The sequence below is a fragment of the Carcharodon carcharias genome, chromosome 18, assembly GCF_017639515.1.
Source record: "Carcharodon carcharias isolate sCarCar2 chromosome 18, sCarCar2.pri, whole genome shotgun sequence".
In the NCBI taxonomy this organism is placed as follows: Eukaryota; Metazoa; Chordata; class Chondrichthyes; order Lamniformes; family Lamnidae; genus Carcharodon; species Carcharodon carcharias.
In genome coordinates this window covers 14,352,835-14,376,939 of record NC_054484.1, presented here as the reverse complement: position 1 = coordinate 14,376,939, position 24,105 = coordinate 14,352,835, and the positions used below count along the sequence as shown (strand labels likewise).

Genomic DNA, 24,105 nt, shown 5'->3' with positions numbered 1-24,105 from the left:
AATAAATAACGATGCCAGCAAAAGTATAGCATTATAACATTCTTCAACTAACCTTATTGAACTGTTTCAAAATCACAAGGATATGAATAGAATGCTGATAGCTGAAGAACAGGTGATTAATACCATGCAGAGCCTATCCATGAAAAATAAAACTTATAAACAGTCCTAATTCAATTGGGTCCTCATTTTGTAATTACCTCACAGCCACTTGATCTGCTCCCAGTTGAATTATTGCTGCTTAAATCATCAAGCTGGTTCCAATTGTGTCCAGTTAGCCTGGTTAATCTTACCAGCCCAGGGTGGATTAGCTCTCCTGAAGTGAAGGAACACTTTGGCCATGGGACCAGATAGGAGGGTAGGGGTTTGATAAGTGTTGGTGGTAGTGGATGAGGGGTGGTGTTGAGAGGTGTGGGGTTTACAACTTACCTTGCTGAGTCCTTCTGCCGGCTGACTCACTCAATGGCAATGCCACTTGAATCACTCAAACTCAGCCTGCAGACTCCCAGGGTCAGTCACCACAGGCTGTCCTAGAAAAGGCCTCCCTTATGATATCAACAGCCAATGGACAATTCCTTAAAATATAGGGCAGCTAGTCACCCTGCAGCTAAGTATTCAAAACTCGTGAAAGGGGAAACCTAGAAAATTAAATCATTCCATTCACATAAACATCACAAATAAATGAGAAAAAAAACAATAATCTGTCTGCACGGGCTGTAGTGAAATATAACTTGACTGGACTGCACTGTAAGTTTCACATTTTATTGTGGTGCATAAAAACACAAAACACCATGCAAAACCCAAATAGCAGAAACCAAAAATAAGCATGGTTTAAACTAAAAGCTACATATATAAAACAGAAGAGACATGTGTATGACAGAAGTATGTGTAACTCATGCAGTGTTGTGAGGGTTCAGACTCGAATACAATAAATAATGATGCCAGCAAAAGTATAGCATTATAACATTCTTCAACTAATGTTATTGAACTGTTTCAAAATCACAAGGATATGAATAGAACGCTGATAGCTGAAGAACAGGTGATTAATACCATGCAGAGCCTATCCATGAAAAATAAAACTTATAAACAGTCCTTTTTCAATTCAATTGGGTCCTCATTTTGTAATTACCTCACAGAGAAGCTGAATCCTCCCAATCCACTTTGTGTTTCACCTTTCAAAGTACAGGATGACTGGTCCCTTTCATCCAGCTCCCTTACGTTAACCTATAAGATCAAAGGTTTACACACCCGGTTGCCTGGATGTATCCACAATGTTGAATCATCCACACAGTCCCCAGCCCGTGCCCCTCAACTGTTACTTTAACCCACAGAAATAAAAACACTGGTCTTTGTCACTCAGGTCTTTAACTCAGCCAGGAAACTAAAGGGTTACACATTCCCTGGACAATACTCACAATACCCTGGCCCCTGCTCACACCTGCAGCATTGACCAGATGCCCAAGAATAAAGGTGTAACTTCTGATGTGTTGGGCCTATGTCCGGCTGTACAGCAAAGAACCAAAGAAAGGTACACCTGTCTTATGCCCCTCTGCCTGTGTGTGTTCAAAACCTCTGGCAATCAGAGATTGGTCACACCCTGCATGGTCAACTCTGAGTAGTTGAAGGTGATGTCACACCTCATGGATAGAGTCCCTATGGACATTTCAAAATGTCCTTTGTGACTGTGCAAAACCCACAAACATTACATCCAGTTGATAAACATCCCGCAGTTATTTTTATTACCCTGTTTCAAGACCCTCGCTCCTCTGACCGCCATGATAGCTCCCAGGAAATCAGAAGTTTCAAGATTCTCTGTCAGTGTCTTTATAATCACAGGTATTGGTACAATTAGAAGTTGACCCATACCTGACCTTATAACTACAGGCTGCCCAGTCATTTAATGGCCCATATTCTCCTTAGGAGATTCTATTTCCGTTTAAGTACTTGCATGCACAGTTGAACTGACCATTACTATTTTTCACTCACTTAATCCTTGTGTTCATTCAAAAACCAAGCTAGCAAATTTAACAGGGGCCAGTTTGATTAAATCCCATCATGGCCGGGTTTTCTATGCCCCAGCAGGTTGGACGTGTTTGGTGGCAAGATTGAAAAGGCTTGCAAGATTGCTCCTCTACTGTTAACCCCTTGCACACACACTTCGAACTCGAATGAGTGCTGTGGTGCTGCAGAACTATTGGATGACTGGGCAAGCCTGAGGATCCCACCGGGAAAGGTGGTCATTGAACACTGAGGGAGGGGTGCGCTCCTAGTCCTTTGCATTATGTTTAAGTTGGCATTGAAAAGCCACCCTCAGGTGGTACAGGTAAACCATGAAGCTTTGGAGTGCAGGTTAGAACAATGCTCGCACCTGAGGTAAGAGTTCAGGATGCAGCTGAGTGGCCGAAGCTGCCTGTACTTGGCAATGTGGTTTGGGGCGGTGCTGAGTGGTGCCGTGGTGAACCATCATATGCACTAATGCTGGGTATCCATGGGGTGGCCTGGGCTCTCCAGCATGCGTTAAGGGACCTTGAGAGGCAGCCACAGGTGATGACTTGACCAAAAGAGGTTCCTAGGAGACAATTGCTGACCCTTGCGCCTCTCTCTTTGATACCTCAGTGGGGAGACCATCAGGAACATGGAGTCGGGTGATCTCGCTGTCTGTCTCATTGCTTATAGGCAGGAGAGAAGGGGAAGAGTGTGACTGGTTTGTCAAAGAACCCTGAAGACCAAGGGAGCCACACGACCTCCTCTGCATGAACCCCGCAGAGCCGTCATTCGTAGGCTCATCGCTAGACCCTGGGTCTATGGATAGCGCATGTGCTACCTGCAGATGAGCAAGAACCAGTGTCGCTGACACCTGCGCATGTCAAGGGAACTGACCATACACATATGCCACCTTCTATAGGAGTTGGCACCACCGGGACTCGGAGGGCATCCACTGCCAGTGGCAGTTAAAGTTACCACCGTGCTCAAATTCCAGGAATCCGCTGGGGACCTTTGTGGGATCTTGCAAGCATCCACGCACAAATATATCCAGGAGGTCACGGGACACTGTTTTTGCCAAGGCACACAACTTTCTCAACTTTGACAGAAATCAGGCAAGCCAGGAAGCAAAATCACTGCGATTTGCTGTGATTTCTGGATTCCCACAGGTGCAGGATACCGTGGATTGCACCCATGTGGCTCTTAAATCTCCCTGGCAAGAAGCAGTCCAGTATGTGAACCGCAAAGGCTTCCATTCTCTCAATGTTCAGCTGGTCTGCAACCATAACAAACGGATCATGCAGATGTTGCAAGATACCCCAGAAGCGTCCATGACTCATACATACCCAGCAGGTCTCAGATCCCTGACATCTTCCAGGGACCACACAGGATGCAGGGTTAGCTCCTTGGGGCAAGGGCCACTGACAAAGGACATGGATGATAATGCCCATGCTGCAACCTCAGACTCCTGGTGAGAGAAGGTGCAACGAGGCTCATGCCAAAACCCAGAGTTTGGTTGAGCACACCAATAGCATCCTGAAAATGAGGTTCTGGTGCCTCGACAGATCTGATGGAGCACTGTAGTACACTACCCAGAGGGTGTCGCACATCATAGTGGCTTCTTGCTTGTACTCAACCTGGAAATGGAAAGGGGGGAAGACCTGGGTGACGAGGGGATGCAAGAGCTGCGCATCTCCTCCGATGAGGAGGGAATCGAAAGGGAAGTGGGTGATAAGGTCCTGGAAGGTGAGGGTGCAGGCAATGAGGCCATTGCAGTGGTCAGACGAGGCAGGCCTAATGGTTAGGCCCTCATTGCCACAAGATTCCGGGAGGATGATGAGGAGGTGCAGTGAGGATACTCCTGAGATTTTCACATTGCATCTGGGAACGTCTGACACCTGCCTGGCTGAGGGCAGCGCAGATAAGGTCTGCGAAGAGGCTCATATCCTGGAGATGCTGCTGAGATATAGCGGGCACATGGATTTTCAGACAACCTGATCCTTTGGCAGGCTTCATCACCTGTTCCCTTCAGCACCACACCTTCACCTGTCAGGAGTGGTGTCACGATGGTGCGGGGGGGTGGGGGGGGGGTGCAGTGCTGAGAACACACAGGGACCATCACGGAATCCTGGGGTGCGAGATTCTTGCAGCAAACAAAAGCCACATGGAGGTGCAGGCGTCACTGATCTGGAGAGTGACTTTGAAGCCAGAAAATCACTGTTCTCAAAAGGTTACACACTGCACAGGGGGGAGGCCCTGGACTGTGACAGTCGCCTTTGCTTTATGCAGGAAGAAAAATTTCACACCTGAATCACACAAACTTTGCTCATCAGAACAAGGAGCCATAGTTGAGGAGACAGTCTTCAGATGTATTTAGAATAGTCAACATTAAGTGCAAGTGATTAACACCCGTGCCTATGTAATGCAACTACATCTTCTTGACAAAAACAGAATTACCTGGAAAAACTCAGCAGGTCTGGCAACATCGGCGGAGAAGAACAAAGTTGATGTTTCGAGTCCTCATGACCCTTCAACAGAACTAAGCAAAAATAGGAGAGGGGTGAAATTACATCTTCTTGGCCTTTTGTTGTAAGGGTGGCCGGGTTGCTACTATTGGTAATAAAGTTGATCTGCAAACAATTCTTGGGTGGAAGCATCAAGTTTACTTGCAATGTGCTTAGCAGCTACTAATGTGTGCTTTCAACTCCAACCCTATCGCTACACTGCCTGCTAGAGGTAGCCCGCAGCACTCTCCAATTGATTGCCACAGATCATGGGATCTTCCTTACAAGTATTATTTTTAAAGATACATTACACACTAAACAAAGCCATAATTACCACAGTTCTGTGGAAGGGTCATGAGGACTCGAAACGTCAACTCTTTTCTTCTCCGCCGATGCTGCCAGACCTGCTGAGTTTTTCCAGGTAATTCTGTTTTTGTTTTCTATAATTACCACACCTTCCTAACCTTGCTGCAACATCTTGGTGCTCTCTCGATATCCACAACAGGGGTGGAGGTGGCCTGCTGACTGCCACGCCCTGTTGCCTGTGATGGCCTTGGCAGGTGTCCTCTGGAGAGCTGTGACCTGGAGAGGCCCTGGCCTGCTTTCAGGGTCCTGCTGTGTGACAGTGGTACCCTCCTCAGCCTGCGGAGCTGGAGCTGCTAGGGTCACAGGAGGAGGGGGTTCGGATCCGGACACTCCCAGAGTCAACTGGGTAGATGGCCCCGGTGTGTGCACCTGCTGACTCTCTGACCTATGAGTGCCCGAGGGCCCCTGATTGACCGTTTGAGAGGAACCGGCAGCTGGAGTGAGTCAAGATGCTCTACCCACCCCCCCCCCCCATCTTGCGTGCATGCCTGCAAGTGTCTCAGCGATGGAATGCAGCTCCTGCAGCAATGCAGGGCCAATGTCCTGCACCAAGGTCTCCATGGCATTGGCATTCTGGTGCTATCACTTCAAACTGAAGGTGGACAGACTCCTCCATCGTGCCTTGCAATCTAAGGAGTTCAGCGGACATCCCTTCCTGATTGTCCTGAGCTTGCCTTTGCAGCTCCAGCAAGGGACGTATGTCCGAATCCAGAGGCTCCTCATCTGACTCGGACTCAGTGGATTTCTGGCCTCCAGCAGCCCTCCGAGTGCTGGAAACCTGGGAAGTCCGTGCCGCTGCCTGCTGTGGATCAGATTGTGATCCCGAGGCTACTCTAGGGCGATGTCCCACCGGGTAGTGTGTCTCTGCGCTGGTGGAGGTTGTGGGTGAGCGCTGTGACGGGTCTCCAATTTTGGTATCTGTGGATTCCTCTTCCGTGATGTCCTCAGGACTGGAGTCGAAGGCCTGACTCGTGACCCCCTTCAGCTGCTTCCCAGATGTGCCTGCGAAAGCAAGGAGAGATAATTAGCAAGTCATACGGACTCGAAACGTTAACTGTGTTCCTCCCCACAGATGTTGTCAGACCTGCCGAGTTTTTCCAGGTATTTTTATTTTTGTTTTTGCTTTGGATTTCCAGCAACTGCAGTTTTTTGCTTTTATCTGAGATAATTAGCGTATGGCACGGAACTGCGGAACAGGGGACCTCACTCACAGCATGGTTGTCTGATAACAAAAACAGAAATACCTGGAAAAGCTCAGCAGGTCGGCGGAGAAGAACAAAGTTGACATTTCAAGTCCTCATGACCCTTCAACAGAACTAAGTAAAAATAGGAGAGGGGTGAAATATAAGCTGGTTTAAGGTGGGGTGGAAACCAGTTTATATTTCACCCCTCTCCTATTTTTACTTAGTTCTGTTGAAGGGTCATGAGGACTGGAAACATCAACTTTGTTCTTCTCCGCCGATGCTGCCAGACCTGCTGAGTTTTTCCAGGTATTTCTGTTTTTGTTTTGGATTTCCAGCATCTGCAGTTTTTTGTTTTTTATATTATGGTTGTCTGATGGATGTTGCACTGCTGGATCCTCGCTTGATTGACCTCACAGTTAGCACGACAAGGGTCTAGATCTTCATCGACCAGCTGGACGGCTCTATTTTCAAAGTCTGTGAGGACCTTGATGTTGGGCATTCCTCCACCGGCCTGTGACCTCTCCCTGTTGTTGTGTGCCAGCTTGTCCTGCATGAATACAGATGGAGAGAGTGTAAGCAGGATGCCTGCCAGGCCAGATGATAAAGATGCCTGGCATGTGTGGGTGGCGGGTGCTGCCACGGATGAGACTAGGACACGATATTCAGGGCAGATGAAGGTGTGTGTGAGAGAATGAATGGTGATGTCTCTTGAGCTGGCAGTGAGTGAGATCCCCATGGCTGTGTGATGGGTTTGTAAGTGTGTGAGTTGAGAGTGCTGAAAGGAGTGACTTACTTTGGCGGAACGGAGGAGGTCATTCACCCTCCTTCGGCACTGGTGGCTGTCCTCTTATGTAGGTCGTTGGCACTGACCACCGCTGCCACCGCCTCCCATCTAGATTTGTCACCTTGGATGAGTTTCCTCACCTAGGGCAGGGGTTAGAGGACAGCACGGTGGGCCTCCACTGCGTCCAGTAGGAGGTCGGGGGAGGCGTCGCTAAATTTGGGGGCAGCATGTTTCCTCCCTTTGGCAGCCACGGCGAATCAGCGGCCGACCTGCCAGCGATCTGACCGTTAAAACCGTGCCTCTCAATCTTTTAAACAAAGTGCCGCACGCTGTGGTGGAAAAAGCCGCAATTGTCGTCGGTGAGTCACGTGCCAATTTTCCCGCCCAATATCGGACTTTGCCGATTTCTGGGACAACTCCGGCCCGTGTCTTCTGTGCATTCTCACAGCCATAACTACGGTCATTATATACAGCTGAACGTTAATCAGTTGCAATGTTATGTCAGGCCTTTCAGTCCATATTGCAGTAGTTAATCTTCTGAGCAAATCATCAGACCAACTGCCTGCAATTTCGGTGCCAAGTGGGGAACACCAAGTTACTGTGCGTGCGTTCTGGACAACCACGGGTGCAGGAAATGCCTCGAGGTGCTTGAGTACAGAGGTTCTAAGCTTGAGGAGTCACTGCAGAGCGTGGAGGACCGTTGAACGGTTCTAAGACGCACGTTTCAGGCAATGGTCACTCTAGCGAGCGAGGACTGAGGAGATCATTGAGCGGCCATCTGACAGGGTAGGAAGAGGCAGACGGTACAGGAAGAGTGCGATGCTCAAAGCAGTTTTCAGTGCTGACTACCAGTGAGGGGGAGGACAACTCGTGGGAGCATATCAGCGTGAGGGGAATGACTGCAGCTAAGGGCGGTGTGGTAGGAATGCAGTGACCATAGGGGGCTGGACAGTCAGTTGAACAGACAGGCATTTCCAGAAATGCCAATGCGAGTCTCAGGCAGTTTATTGTCTTCCTGGTGCCAGAGTAAAGGGCATCACTGAACTAATGCGGAGCATTAGGCAAAAAGGGAACAACCAGTAGTCATGGATCAGAATTTTCTCTCATCAGGCAGGCTCGGCGGGAACAGGCAGTGGCGGGCGTGAAGCCACCCGCCGCCCGCAATCGGCTCCGCACCGTGGTTTCACGGTGTGGATCGCGAGCGGCAGGGCTGAGCGCTACCTGTGCGGGCGGTGGGGTGGGGGGTGAAGGGAAGCCGGGCCTAGCGCGCAGTTCGCACAGCTGCCTCAGGGAGATTGAAACGCTTTTTAAAAATAACTAATAAAGACAGTCAAAAATTAATAAAACATGTCCCCTCATGTGTCTCCATCAAGTAAGATGGGGACATGTTTTTAATTGCAAAAATAAAGTTTTTATTTAATGCGTATTAGCTTTAGGAAACCTCATCTCGCATCTGGATGAGGTTTCCTAAAAAAAAATTTGGCTTGGCCTTTTCGCCTGCCCGCCACCCATTAGGTTGGACGGGCAGCGCCAATTTCAAGGTAATGCGGTTGTTAATGGCCTTAATAAAGCCTTTCAATTATTGGCGGGCGCGCAGCTGACTCCAGCGCGCACCCGCCGAATGAAATATCGCGAGACTGCGCAATGATGTCGGGACCCAAGTGTCATTTCACGCTCAGGCAGGTCTGGCACATGCCCGCATGCACGGTGTAATAGTCTGGCCCATATGTAAGTGGGGAAAGGGTTGAAGACCCGTGGAGTTTCATAGGGAGCAAGTAAATGAGCAGGACCTCAAAGGTAGCAAAATGTGCTAGTGAGTTATAGGAGCAGGAAAATAAGGGGCATCAATGTGTGGCTGCAGGAATGGTGTCGAAGGGATGGTTTCAGTTTGCTGGGACATGAGGATCAGATCTGGGTCGGGACAGACCTGTACAAGATGGGTATGTCACAACTGATCAGGGCTGGGGCAAATGTCTTCACAGGGTGATTAACTAGTACTGTGTGGGAGGGTTTTAAACTAATTTGGCATAGGGAAGGACTCCAGGTTGAAACATGAGAGAGGAGGTGCAAGTCATACAGGGGACTGTGAGGCAAACAGCATTAGAATAGAGAATGTTTGGAAGTAGGAGATGAGACAGGGTAAATGCAAGGCAGACTAAGATGGGTTTAGAGTACATGTGTGTAAATGAACAGACCATGGTAAGCAAGATTGGCGAGCTGCAGGCACAAGTCCCCACATGATCCAGACACCTGGCTCAAACAATGGGAGGCATACATTTAATATTCCTGCCTCGTATGTATTTAGAAAAGGGAGGGAGGGAAATAAGGTGGGTGGGGCTGGTAACAGTAATGAACGGAGATACTGTTACAGCACTAGAAAGGTATAATGGACATGGGAGTTCCTTAACAGAGTCTATTTTGTTAGAATTAAAGAACAATTGAGGACTTATTACACTGCTGGATGTCTATTATAGGCCAGCAAATAATGGGAAGGAGATAGAGAAGCAAGTTTACAAGCAAGTTGCAGAAAGGTGTAAGAGTGGTGATAATGGAGGGCTTCAGTTATTCCAGTGCAGACTAAGAAAACAACACCGTAAAGGACAAAAAACAGGAGAATCCTTGATATGTGTACAAAAGAACATTTTCATCAGTATGTTCCTTAATGAGGAAGGAAGCAGTGCTGGATCTAGTTCTGGCATTTAAAGTGGGGCTAGTGGAATATGTTTCATAGGACATTGGAAGACATAGGACCTTGGAGCAGCAATAGGCTGTTTGGCCTTTCAACCTGCCTCGCCACTCAATAAGATCATGGCTGATCTGATTGTGCCCTCAACTCCACTTTCCTGTCTGCCCCCCCCAAAACCCTTATGTTTATCAAAAATCTGTCTGACTCTGCCTTGAATAAATTCAATGACCCAGCCTCCACTGCTTTTTGGGGGAGAGATTCTCACATACTAATAACCCTCTGAGAGAAAAAGTGCCCCTTATCTCTGCCTTAGAATGGGGAGCATTTGAGAAACAGTGATCATAGTAACAGTGTCCAGAATTTTCACCTCGGCAGGCGGGTGTGCGCCTGACCCGCTCGAGCGTGAAATGACGTGCGTTGATGTCGGGCAAGCGTCCCCAAGTGAACGCGCAGTCGCGCGATAGTTCAGTCGGCGGGCGCCCACCAACAATTAAAAGGCCTATTAAGGCCATTAAAGTATCAATTAACATTATGGTTGGCAGGCAGGCGAAAAGGCCCAGCGGCCTTTGCACTTTTTTGGAAAAGTCATCCACGGGCAGGATGAGGTTTTCAACATCAAATAAAAAAGAAATAAAATTTTTTAAATTTCGTTTATAACATGGCCCTACTCACGTGACAGGGTCGCGAGTGGGGGCTGTGTTTTCGTAACATTTTTAAAATCTTTATTTCTAATTTTTCAAACTGTTCACCTCCCTGAGGCAGCTCTGTGCTTCAGGGAGATTTTCAAGCACCCACTCGCGTGCATGCGTGAAGTTGGTGCTCGCCCTCCTCCCCCACCCGTACATCCAGCGCTCAGCGCTCAGCGCTGCCGCTCGCGTTTCATGCTGGGCAGGCCTTAATTGGCCCGCCTTGGTGAAATTGCGGTCCGGCCCCAATCGCAGGCGGTGGTCAGCCCCCAAGCGCCGCCACCGAGCCTGCCTGACAAGGGCAAAATTCTGCCTGGTATGTCTAGACCACTTACGAGAAAGGGCAAAGAAAAATCAAAGGTGAAAATATTCAACTGGAGGAGGAGTAATTTCAATGAGCTGAAAGAGGCCTGGTCTAGGTGATGGTGTGACAACCATTTACCCAGAAGCAGTGCAGTAAGGAAAAATTATAGTTCCTTTAAAATAGCTGTGGGCTCTGTAATTGTTTTTTTAAGAATGTTTCAAAAAGGACTTTTAAGGATTTGCATCAATTGTAAAAGAATCAGTTGCAATTTTCTTGGATAATAAGAAATACTGGCCCATGTGATCTAGTGACCCTTGACCTGGAAGCAGTACCAACAGGAAGGAAGTTAAGACCAGAAGCTGTGGGGCTGCCAGGCACAAAGGAGAGCTGAAGACACAATGGTGAGCTACAGACACAAAGGAGAACCATAAGCAGAGGAGCTGGAGAGATGAGGCGATCCGTGTACAGATGAAATCACAAAGACAAAGCAGACAGAGACCAAAAGGGGAACACACCAAATTATTGTGAGGAAAAGAAGCAAACCTCCCTCAGGAAGAGGTCAGCAGAAAAGGAGATGGGAGCTCATGGGGATACTGTGTCAGCTGGCTATAAAGGTCTAAAACCTGGAAAGCTGTGTGAATAACTCAGAAGTGGCCAAAGTGTGAACCGGGGTTGATCAGTAGAAAGGAAACTCTGGAAAGCTGCACCATCAGGATTGTCATGACCCAAAGGAGAGAAGGTTTATGGAAGTGTGCCTTACGGATGTTAATCGTAAATGTGACACTTAAAGGTGAAAGCTGTTGTCAGAGAAGTCTCCTGACCTACTCTGCGTGACTATAGAACAGCCTTTTGTGGAACCGTGTAGCTATGTGAGTACCACTTGTTTGCAGGAAGAGATGTGTAATTTGTATCTTTCTTGCATCAATTATTTTAAAGTGAAATTTACATTTTTGTCTTAAGCATCATTTGTTTCATGTTTAACTTGAATTGGTTCTGATTTGTGTTAAAATAACAGTTACAAAAGGCGGGATCTTGTTGATAATTTCTTCATTTAGGGGTTAAGAGGAGGTGGTGGCATAGTGGTATTGTCACTGGACCAGAGACTCAGGGGTAATGGTATGGGGACCTGGGTTTGAATCCCACCATAGTCAATGGTGCAATTTGAATTCAATAACAATCTGGAATTAAAAAGTCTAATGATGACTATGATACCATTGCCAGTTGCCTCAAAAGCCCATCTGGTTCACTAATACCTGCCATCCTTACCTGGTCTGGCCTACATGTGACACTAGACCCACAGCAACGTGGTTGACTCTTAAAATGCCCTCTGAACAAGGGCAATTGGGGGTGGGCAATAAATGCTGGCTGAGTCAGCAGCGCTCACATGCCATGAATGATTTTTTTAAAAAAAATGATTATTTTGGTTTATGGTTCCCCCATGGGGATCATAACAATTGCCAGGTAAGATAATAAATGAGCAATTCAGAAAATGAGATTTCAAACAGGAGATAATCTGGTTACAAACTCATTGCTGGCACAATGGGAAAAAGAGCATTAAAGCAAGAGTGCCCTGGTTGGCTAAAGATATAGAGACTAAAATGAAGAAGAAAAAAGAGGCTCATGATAATTTGATGGCGAATCAAGCTGGAGACAACGAGTATAAATGAGACTGAAAATGGAAATAAGAAGAGCAAAGAGAGTGTGCAGGAGTAGATTTGTGGGTGTCAGATTCAGACCAAGAAAATAAATTGAATTTATATGGCATCTTTTGTGACTTCAGGATGTCTCAAAGCACATCGTAACCAATGAAAAACAGGGCATCAGTTCATGCACAGTAAGCTCCCACAAACAGAAATGAGATACAGATAGTATAGTGAAGGATAAATACCGGCCAGAACACTGGGAAAACTCTTCTGCTCTTTTGCAAATGGCGCTGCGGGATATCTTATATCCACCTGATAGGGAAGGTGGGCCCTCAGTTCAACATCTCTCAAAAGACAGCACTTCTGAAAATGCACCCCTCCCTCAGTTCTGATCTGAGGTATACGCTTGGATTATGTGCTCAGGTCTCTGGACTTGAACCCAAAACCTGGTGCAACCCAAAGGCGCAAATGCTACCACTAAGCCACAAGAGAGTAGAGGGGCAACAGACATTATGTCGGTGATGTTGAGGAACAGAACTCTCAATTCAGATTCTGCATGTGGAATATATTGAGCCTCCACTGTCCCATCAGCAGCTCCCAGATCAGGGATAGTATGGTCTTTTCTTGCCCCAGTTTGTATGTTCCTATTTTCCAGTGTCCATACTGAAATCATAGCATAATCAACCGTTACAATATGGCAGAGTTTTAACATGAAGCTATGTCCAAAATCACTTCAGAATCCAGTGAAGGAGATAGCAGGCTAGCCCTGGCACTTAATAAAAATGATTAGGATGACTGGTCAGTCAGATACTGAGCAGCAACAAATTCAATGTCAATACAGGGAACGTTTAACAGCTCTTTTATGCAACACAGTAAACCAGCTCTTAACTATACTTTTATGGGCATACCATGGGTTTATTCACGGGATGAGAAGGAGAAAGCACAAACATATCATAAAGCAATGACAGATGTCAATTGTAATTGTATATGAATTATACTTTATAAATTGAATGCACTTTTACTGGGGGATAAACATACAGTTATGCAGTCAGATTCATAAATCTGTCACCTAAAACCCAGAGACACCTGCTAATAAATATATATGCCTTAAGTGGTGGGTTCAAAACAGGCTGCAAGAGTGTACAATTTAACTAGAAATGTTCTGGATGTCAGTTTTCCAACCTTATCAGTGTTTAGAAGCGACAGTACACGTGGACATGAAGAGCAGAAAAGAGTCAGGAAAGTTCAGCCAGTGAGCTTTCTTCCTACTCTCATGGTGACTCCAGCTGGACTATAGTTCCATTGGATCGATTAACTCTCTCAAGTGCTCCTGCTTCACAAGCCCGCCTTGGCAGTGAGTGTTGGCAGGCTGCCCAACTATAAGAGCCGTCACAGCTCAGCTCGATCCTGTCATCACCTGATATGCACATGCTCTTTGCAGCAGGGCATTGAAGAATACTTTAATTAATATCAGTGATTAACCATATCAATTAATTATATTCAATTATTAACAATTCAATTGATTCATACCAGTAATTAATATGTTAATTCATGCATATAAGTATTTAACACTTTAATTGATTCCAATCAGTAATGAACTCTCTAATTCATAGCGCTAACAAACACTAAGTGATTAATATCAGTAATTACCACTTTATTTGATTAATCAGTAATTAATATTTGCATTCATATTGTAATTGATTAATTCATAATTGAATTTATATTTTAATTCATTAATATCTGTAATGAATTAATTTATTTATTTTGTAGCCATAATGTTAATTTCTATGTCCAACTGAACTGAATTGCCCTCACCCAAGTCCACACTTAACTATCCAACTGTAGCCAAATATTATTGCTCCCTTCCAACACAAACTTTATTCCCTAGCTGCTAATTCTATACTCATCTCCATTACTGTCACAGGGTGAAGGGGCCTATTTGATTCACATTGCGCCCCAGCCCTTCCAAACCCTCTGCCATACCTCCTATTCCAAATAACCCCTAGCCGGCCTCCCACATTGCACCCCTTATAAACTTGGGCACATTCATAACCCTGCTGACTGTATACTAACTCCCTGTGTTTGCTGATGTACAATGACTCCCAGCCCCTGAACACGTCAGCTTAAACTTCCTCAATCCTGTGTTCGCATTTCAACCTCGGGCTTTCCAACTCTGCATCTCCGGCCTGGCAATCTTTCGGGATCTCTGCATTAGTCAACGCTGAACATTATGCAACTCCACTCCCTTCACTCCACCAATGGCAGCCCTGCCTCAGCCTCCTAGGCCCTCAGCTCTAAAACTTCCCCACTAAAAATTTCTCCCTCTCCACCTCTCTTTCCCCCTTTTTTAATACCTTCCATAAAACCTAACTCTTTGACCAAGCTCTCAGTCGCCCCTCTTAATCTCCCCTTCCTTTGGCTTAGTGTCAATTCCAGTCCAATTACGCTCCTGTGAAGTGCCCTTGCAATGTTTCCCTATATTAAAGGTGCTATACACGTGCACATTGCTGCCCCTGCCCGCCACTTCAAAGAGGATCTTGTTTCAAAACAGTTAATCCTTTTGTTAAAGTAGGATAGGAATTTCATGTGAACATATTGCTGCGTTCCTCCATCCCACAGGGCAATTTCAGCCTTTATTTGTGTGGATTACCCCCTTTAGCGACAGCATGAAATGTCTGTCACTGACTGCATTGTGTCAGTGAAGAGCAGCTTCTGAACAAAAATACCTACCAGAGGCTGCCTCTGAGCAATCATCTGAAAGCTTTTAATAAAAAAAAAAGACCAAAAGACAACAGTGAAAATGCTGGAAAATTGAAATAAGGACACAAAGTGCTGGAGATGAAATGACAGGTTGTCAACCTCAGTGTCTGATGAGGAATCACATCCTTCTTTGCTCTTTCAGATACTAATTGGCCTGTGTTGTGTTGCTGGAAATTCTTCTGCCTTTATTTAATGGAGGTGATCTCATAATTGAGGCAGGCAGGGGTTGGGATGGAAAGGTGAGGTGGTAACAGCAGATGGGGACGGACGTAAACCCCTGTGGCACAGGGTGGATGCATTGATGCCCGAGAGTGAAGGCTTTGGTTGGAGTATAAGGTCTATATGGGAATTTAAGATGACACTTTCTTTTGATCCTGTAATTGTGAGTTTTCACTCTTTCACCTTGCAGAAATGGGAGACTAATTGAAGAAGAAGATAAGTACTCATTGAAGACAAGCACAGAGCTGACGATAAGGAACATTGTCCGGGAGGACACAGGGTCTTACATCTGCAGGGCGACAAATAAAGCAGGAAGCGTGGAAGAACAGTTATCTATAAAAGTCTTCGGTATGTTGTTGGTTTATGCTATAGTATTGCTTACTGCCAATTGGAAAGGCCTTCCACATTTCTGGTACCAAGTCTTCTTTTCACCTTTGACTTACTCTTCCTGCCCTTTCAAAAGACCTGGTCCATGCGGAGCTATCGTTCCACAGTTCACAGGTGCTCTTTACTTATTTAGCATGTGGATTCAATGGCAAGTGTTGGGTAACTATTCCAATCCATTGGAAGGTGGGGTGGAAAGGCCATTGTAGTTAAGTTATATGTTTCAGGAAAGACTGAACAGTCTGGAGCCCTGTCCTCTCAAAAAGAGAAGGCTGAGGGATAACCTGATAGAGGCCTTTAACATTATGAAAGGATTCAATCGGTTAAACATAGAGAAGATGTAGGGGAGTCCAAAACTAAGGTCCATTGATAGAAAGAGAATCAACATCCTAAGAAACTTTTTTACCCAGAGCCTAGAATGTGGAATTTGCTACTGTTATGTTTAATGGTTTAATTGACCTGTGTTTGATTATATCAATCTGGTAATTGATATGCTCATTGTGCTTTGTTGGTTAAGCCTGGATGTTGACTCAGAACAAAGTAAACAGACTCCACAGAAGCTATTAGAAGCTGAGCTGTAAGCATGAGTGCAGAGATTTTCTGAGTGCAGAGATATTTTGAAACTCTTATAAATGAATCTGTTGCACAATTAGAAACTAGTGTCATCACTGCATTACACTGAGATATATAATATATGCAACAGCTACCACAAGGGGTAGGTTATGCAAATAACTTAAATACGTTTAAGAAGAAGCTGGATAACCACATGAGGAAGCAAAGAATAGAAGGTATTTCGATAGGATTAGATGAAGAGGGGTGGGAAGAGGCTCATATGGAAACATTCCCCTGGTTTAGCCAAATGCCCTTCAGCTATGCTGTAAATTCTATGCAATACAATAATTTGACACCGAAAGGTCTGAGGAACACTCTGGTACAACATTTCAACTCTCGGAGTCCAGATGCAATATTCAAGTGGTTCCTTTATTACACATGCGGGGAGCAAACACTGGGCAATCCAGGTGCTTCTCCACCGAGGTTCAAATGAGCACAGTTTATATATTTTTTTTACAACTTAATGGTATTAGTTAGACGAAGACCACAGCACAATGACCGCCCGGTGGGCTGATAATTGTGTTCTTGTACAGTAATTGTAGTGCAGAGACTAAGCATTGTCCTTTTGAAGAAAGCAAAGAAGGTAAGTTTGTTCGATGCAAAAGGATTACGGGGGCTGACTGGATGTGATTCTAGGCTATCAGATGGTGGGAAATGGCCTTCCCCATTTCTTGATCGAGTTATCCCGTGTCTCTGCCTGTGTGTGTCTCCCATTTTCTAATTGCAAATTTATAGCTGAGTCCTTTGTACAAATTTTTAGCTTTCATGTAAGGCTGTGATTGTCTGTGTATGCTTTGGCACCCGAGCTGCGGTTCCTAGCTGGCACTTTAACATAAATCTAAATTTTCTGCATCTTCAACACTGTTCTACCTAAAGCCCACAAGCATCGACTTTACAGCAAGAGTTATTGGACCATAATCGGAAGAAAGGAATCATGCAGGGACTTTCATATCCTAAAGACATCCCAAAGCATTTCACAACCAATGGGTTAATTTTAATTTGTATCAGGAGGTGTAAATTGGCTTCATCTTTACAGTTCACCCAAGTTTAGAAGAGCAAGAGGTGACTTGATTGGAACAAAAAAAGATCCTGAGGGGTCTTGAGAGAGTTGATGTGGAGAGGATGTTTCCTCTTATGGGTGAATCTAGTACTAGGGGTCACTGTTTAAAGAAAAGGGGTCACCCGTTTAAGATGGAGATGAGGAGAATTTTTTTCTCTTAGAGGGTTGTGAGACTTTAGAACTCTCTTCCTCAAAATGCGGTGTAAGCAGAATCTTTGAATATCTTTAAGGCTAGCTGGATTCTTGATAAGCAAGTGGGTGAAAGGCTATTCGGGATAAGGAAGGAATGTGGAGTTGAGGTTACAATCAGATCAGCCATGATCTTATTAAATGGCGGAGCAGCCTCGAAGGGCTGATGGCCTACTCTTGCATCTAATTTGTTTGTTTGTATGTTTCTGTGAGTCTCTTTCCACATTGGAGTCAATGTGATCACTGGACCAGAATCCATTACTTCTATTTCCATTTTGCTCTTTCTATTTACCCATCTTGTGCCCATCTTTCCTGTCTCCTCAGCTTCCTGTTACCCAGTCATGATTCCTTTCATTTCTTGCCTCCCAGATACTTTGCCCCCACAAATCCTTTCTCCCTGCCACAGCTCTTTGTCATTCCCCAACCTTCTTTTCTCTTGCTGCCGTTTCAGGATTGACTCCCTCTTGGATAAACCCACAGGTTTCCTCCGTGCCTCTCTTAGCATTCTCCGATCGGTTCATTGAAGCACTTGTTGCTGCCTCGTGAGGAGCAGTAAGCCCAGTTATCCTATCCTCTCCTCTCACCAACCTTCACACCCAGTACACTAACTGGGAGATAATTCTCCCAAACTCCCTCCCATTCCCAAATACGGCTGACCCTGTGAACTCTGCCACTGGATCAAAGGTCATCCCCGCTCTCCACATTATCCTTCAAAATGTCTGCGAACAAGGAGTCCAAGACTTATGCACGGCTGATACCATGGGTAGGATTTTAAACTGAAAACATCTTGCACTCTTGTTTATGTGTCAGAGGTAGTTTAGTTGGCAGCATGCTTGCCTTTGAATCACAAGGTTCTGGGTTCAAGTCCCACTCCCAGGCTTGAGTATAAAAGTCAAGGCTAACATTCCAGTGCAGCACTGAGGGTGCACTGCATTGTTGGTGATACCATCTTCTGGATGAATGTTAAATCAAGGTCCCATGTGCCTGCTTGTAAGGACCTAAAAGATTCCATGGCACTGTTCTGTAGAAGAGCAAGGAAGGTATCCCCTGTGTCCTGGCCAATACTTACCCTTCAGTCAACCACAGGAAAATAGATTACCTGGTTATTATCATGTTACTGTTTGTGGGGGTTTACTGAGTGCAAATTGGCTGCGGCGTTTCCAACATTACAACAGTGGCCACACTTCAAAAAGTACCTCATTGGCTGCAAAACACTTTGAGACGCTTGGTGGTCATGAGAAGCACTATATAAACACAAGCCTGACTCTTTCTTTCTTTCTTTCAAGGCACATTCACCTTGAAATAAAGATTGGAAGTTTCCTCTACGTGGGTGATTGAATCAATCATAGAAGTAATTTAGTAGTGTCACACCTACAGAAATATATCCTGGATAAAAATTTATTTGATTTGACAGTTCACACGTAGAAACATCCTAAACTCACAATGCACATCCCTCGATGAGTAGATCAATTATATTACATAGTTTATGTTGATGGGAAACAATTAGAGCTTTACATTGATAAAAACATCTGTCATATTTCTAGATTGTCAATATGCCCAGATCAAATGTGGGCGTGATGTGACACTTTCTTCAATAAGTACACTCACACTTCATTGACTTTGGATGATCTGTGATATAACTGCAAATGGTACAGTGCTATGGCTGGGAGTTTTACAAACTTTTTAACATTAGCAAAGAGCCAACTACTCTACAGTGACCAGCAATGTGGCGATGTCTTGATGGGATATTATGGCCCCCCCCACAACCGGCAGGCACGCTGCTTATCCTTGCTGTAGTGACATGATGACACAACATTATAATAATGTTACTCTGCATATACCATCTATGAAAGCAGCAAGACCAGTTCACACATGTGTTGAATGGCAGTCATGCACATGCTAGCAGTTTGCATGGGAGGTAAATATCGTAGAACAATGTCATTTGCAAGACCATGTCTGCAGTATATATGCAACTTTGGAGAAACAGTAGAATAAATATTCTAAACCCACAGGCTATAGCAAGCAGAAAAGAAACCATTTAAAGTATAAGGTATTCTAAGTGCACAAGTTACAACAATACAATAAGGGACCAATCAGAAAACAGTCCCCAGCATGTCTACACTTATCTAGGCCAGCTAGATCAAGAGGATGGCACTTCCTATTTGTCATTACCAGAGACATCAATTACAAAGGTGTCACTTGAAACGTATTAAACACATCGGTTATTTAGCGCAGTTCAATGTCTGTACCTGCCGATTTAAAAGCTTGACTGATTTCAGCCAAAGTCAGATCTTGGGGCAGTTTAAATTGACACTGTTATAAACTATGGAAGACAATCAGAAAGTGGAAACTTGAGGGAGCTTTAATCAGTTGATTGAAGCTGCCTACAATCTCCACTATCCACCTGACTCCTGTGGTTGCTAATAGTGTGAGCAGCTGATGGAAGCTGCCTGAAGTCACCATTGGCTGTTCACAATGAGCTTTGAGAAAATGCACCAAGGCCCACATGTCCCATTCTACCAATTTCCCAAAAGATTAGGAGTGGAGACTTCAAAAAGTTTTGATTGTTGTTTCATTGCGTTGTGCAAGTTTTTGGGGTGTTTACATTCTAATTCTGTGAGGCTTCACTTCTTTGATATTAATTCGTCCTTTTGAAACTTTGGCCATTAAGGCAATAAGAGATAGTCTGGTGATGTAACTCAGAAAACATTTATTAAGCAACAGAAACAACACCTAACAAAGTTAGGCAGCAACTTTATTCGTCTTGCCTCCTGGTTCAGTCTTGGATGCAGTCAACAAGTGGGTGGTTCGTCCCTCTTTGTCTTGCTCTTCTGTTCAGAGCAGGAATGCAGTCTCTCTTCTCTACAATGTCGTCAATTCTTCATCTTCCCATTCTGCTAGTCTTGCTACTGGAAGTTGATGCTTATTAACCCTTTCTGATACATAGCCCATCCTCATGATCAATGGTGTTCCTGAACTCTGATTGGTTCAGGCAGTGCATGATCAGTCCTTGATTGGTTTAAGTGGTGTGTGAACAGTCTCTGATTCCTTTCTTAAGGTGATGGTCATCTACAGCTGTCACTTCCCATTATCTTCTAAGGTGTCCTGGTCCCCTAAAGTTTCAGCTACCTGTGGAACAGTCCCTATAATTATAGTGTTTTTTCTGTCCTTTCATTAAATTTTATGACTTTCTGCAAAGATAACAGGGCACCTTAAATAGTTTCTGTGTCACTTATTGAGATAAGACAGCGTGTGCTGTCAACGTACTAATGATTAACTTCGGGACTTATTGTCCCAAATGTCTACTTGATATATAGGTATCAATATTGCATATCCTGTAGAATTCTCATTAAGGCAGGTGCTAATCAGTGTTTTGGTTGAAAGAACTGCTTCGGGGTGGTGTGGATTTCTATCCTGACCGTTGGTGCTTGGCACAAGTTAATTAAAAATAGCAAAAGCGTATGAAGTGGCACAAAGCCTTAAAACAATACAGAAATTATCAAGTTACTTCATACATAAAATCTATACAAAGTGTGCATAAAGCATGTGCAATACCACCACCTGCAAGTTCCCCTCCAAGCCACATACCATCCTGACTTGGAAATATATCGCCGTTCCTTCACTGTCGCTGGGTCAAAATCCTGGAACTCCCTCCCTAACAGCACTGTGAGTGTACCTACACCATATGGACTGCAGAGGTTCAAGAAGGCAGCTCATCACCACCTTCTCAAGGACAACTAGGGATGGGCAATAAATGCTAGCCCAGCCAGCGAAGCCCACATCCCGGGAATGAATTAAAACTTCCATGCATAAAGACAATAAGTATGTTAAAGCTGTAGCAAAGTACACTTACAAAAGACGGCAGGATTCATTCAATTGATGCACGTTCATAAGTAATAAGAGCAAAAAAACTCTATAGCTACAAGAACTTAATTCTTAAACTTATAGAGCCAAAGCAATACATTGGCTTATTATATAATTTAAAAGAAAGTGACTGCTTCTTTTTAAGGCATTATAAGTTAAAATGCTTAACTAATTTGACACATAGGACTGAAGCTTGAAACCTCATAACTGTTCTACTTACAGGCCAGGTCTTTGTGTTTGATGTAACAAGTGGCAAAACTGATAAGTATTAATTGGTAGGGAGTGTAACAGTTCCAGGCTCAGGCTTATTCTACCAAAACTGACTTCACAGCAACAGCCTGAAATTAAATTGTGTGAGCGTAGCTTTGCACTGGCCTAGGGCCATGTGATATAGATAAAAACAAAAAAACTGCGGATGCTGGAAATCCAAAACAAAAACAGAATTACCTGGAAAAACTCAGCAGGTCTGGCAGCATCGGCGGAGAAGAAAAGAGTTGACGTTTCGAGTCCTCATGACCCTTCGACAGAACTTGAGTTCGAGTCCAGGAAAGAGCTGAAATATAAGCTGGTTTAAGGTGTGTGTGTGGGGGGCGGAGAGATAGAGAGACAGAGAGGTGGAGGGGGTTGGTGTGGTTGTAGCGACAAACAAGCAGTGATAGAAGCAGAATATCAAAAGATGTCAACAACAATAGTACAATAGAACACATAGGTGTTAAAGATAAAGTTGGTGATATTATCTAAACGAATGTGCTAATTAAGAATGGATGGTAGGGCACTCAAGGTATAGCTCTAGTGGGTTTTTTTTTTTTTTTTTTATTTTATATAATGGAAATAGGTGGGAAAAGGAAAATCTTTATAATTTATTGGGAAAAAAAAAAAAGAGAAGGGGGAAACAGAAAGGGGGTGGGGATGGGGGAGGGGACTCACGACCTAAAGTTGTTGAATTCAATATTCAGTCCGGAAGGCTGTAAAGTCCCTAGTCGGAAGATGAGGTGTTGTTCCTCCAGTTTGCGTTGGGCTTCACTGGAACAATGCAGCAAGCCAAGGACAGACATGTGGGCAAGAGAGCAGGGTGGAGTGTTAAAATGGCAAGCGACAGGGAGGTTTGGGTCATTCTTGCGGACAGACCGCAGGTGTTCTGCAAAGCGGTCGCCCAGTTTACGTTTGGTCTCTCCAATGTAGAGGAGACCACATTGGGAGCAACGAATGCAGTAGACTAAGTTGGGGGAAATGCAAGTGAAATGCTGCTTCACTTGAAAGGAGTGTTTGGGTCCTTGGACGGTGAGGAGAGAGGAAGTGAAGGGGCAGGTGTTGCATCTTTTGCGTGGGCAAGGGGTTGTGCCATAGGAGGGGGTTGAGGAGTAGGGGGTGATGGAGGAGTGGACCAGGGTGTCCCGGAGGGAGCGATCCCTACGGAATGCCGATAAGGGGGGTGAAGGGAAGATGTGTTTGGTAGTGGCATCATGCTGGAGTTGGCGGAAATGGCGGAGGATGATCCTTTGAATGCGGAGGCTGGTGGGGTGATAAGTGAGGACAAGGGGGACCCTATCATGTTTCTGGGAGGGAGGAGAAGGAGTGAGGGCGGATGCGCGGGAGATGGGCCGGACACGGTTGAGGGCCCTGTCAACGACCGTGGGTGGAAAACCTCGGTTAAGGAAGAAGGAGGACATGTCAGAGGAACTGTTTTTGAATGTAGCATCATCGGAACAGATGCGACGGAGGCGAAGGAACTGAGAGAATGGGATGGAGTCCTTACAGGAAGTGGGGTGTGAGGAGCTGTAGTCGAGATAGCTGTGGGTGTCGGTGGGTTTGTAATGGATATTGGTGGACAGTCTATCACCAGAGATTGAGACAGAGAGGTCAAGGAAGGGAAGGGAAGTGTCAGAGATGGACCACGTGAAAATGATGGAGGGGTGGAGATTGGAAGCAAAATTAATAAATTTTTCCAAGTCCTGACGAGAGCATGAAGCAGCACCGAAATAATCATCGATGTACCGGAGAAAGAGTTGTGGAAGGGGGCCGGAGTAGGACTGCAACAAGGAATGTTCCACATACCCCATAAAGAGACAGGCATAGCTGCCCCTTCCACAACTCTTTCTCCGGTACATCGATGATTATTTCGGTGCTGCTTCATGCTCTCGTCAGGACTTGGAAAAATTTATTAATTTTGCTTCCAATCTCCACCCCTCCATCATTTTCACGTGGTCCATCTCTGACACTTCCCTTCCCTTCCTTGACCTCTCTGTCTCAATCTCTGGTGATAGACTGTCCACCAATATCCATTACAAACCCACCGACACCCACAGCTATCTCGACTACAGCTCCTCACACCCCACTTCCTGTAAGGACTCCATCCCATTCTCTCAGTTCCTTCGCCTCCGTCGCATCTGTTCCGATGATGCTACATTCAAAAACAGTTCCTCTGACATGTCCTCCTTCTTCCTTAACCGAGGTTTTCCACCCACGGTCGTTGACAGGGCCCTCAACCGTGTCCGGCCCATCTCCCGCGCATCCGCCCTCACTCCTTCTCCTCCCTCCCAGAAACATGATAGGGTCCCCCTTGTCCTCACTTATCACCCCACCAGCCTCCGCATTCAAAGGATCATCCTCCGCCATTTCCGCCAACTCCAGCATGATGCCACTACCAAACACATCTTCCCTTCACCCCCCTTATCGGCATTCCGTAGGGATCGCTCCCTCCGGGACACCCTGGTCCACTCCTCCATCACCCCCTACTCCTCAACCCCCTCCTATGGCACAACCCCTTGCCCACGCAAAAGATGCAACACCTGCCCCTTCACTTCCTCTCTCCTCACCGTCCAAGGACCCAAACACTCCTTTCAAGTGAAGCAGCATTTCACTTGCATTTCCCCCAACTTA

At 45.4% G+C, this 24,105-nt stretch overlaps 1 protein-coding gene across 1 annotated transcript in view; it reads left to right on the top strand.

Annotated features, from left to right (window-relative positions):
* The window catches only part of ncam2 (neural cell adhesion molecule 2), a 361,641-nt gene that overhangs the window by 29,637 nt on the left and 307,899 nt on the right, over positions 1-24,105 (top strand). The window contains exon 5 of the mRNA XM_041211359.1: positions 15,307-15,464. Coding sequence (XP_041067293.1) covers positions 15,307-15,464 — 158 coding nt within the window. The remainder of the gene's footprint in view (positions 1-15,306; positions 15,465-24,105) is intronic.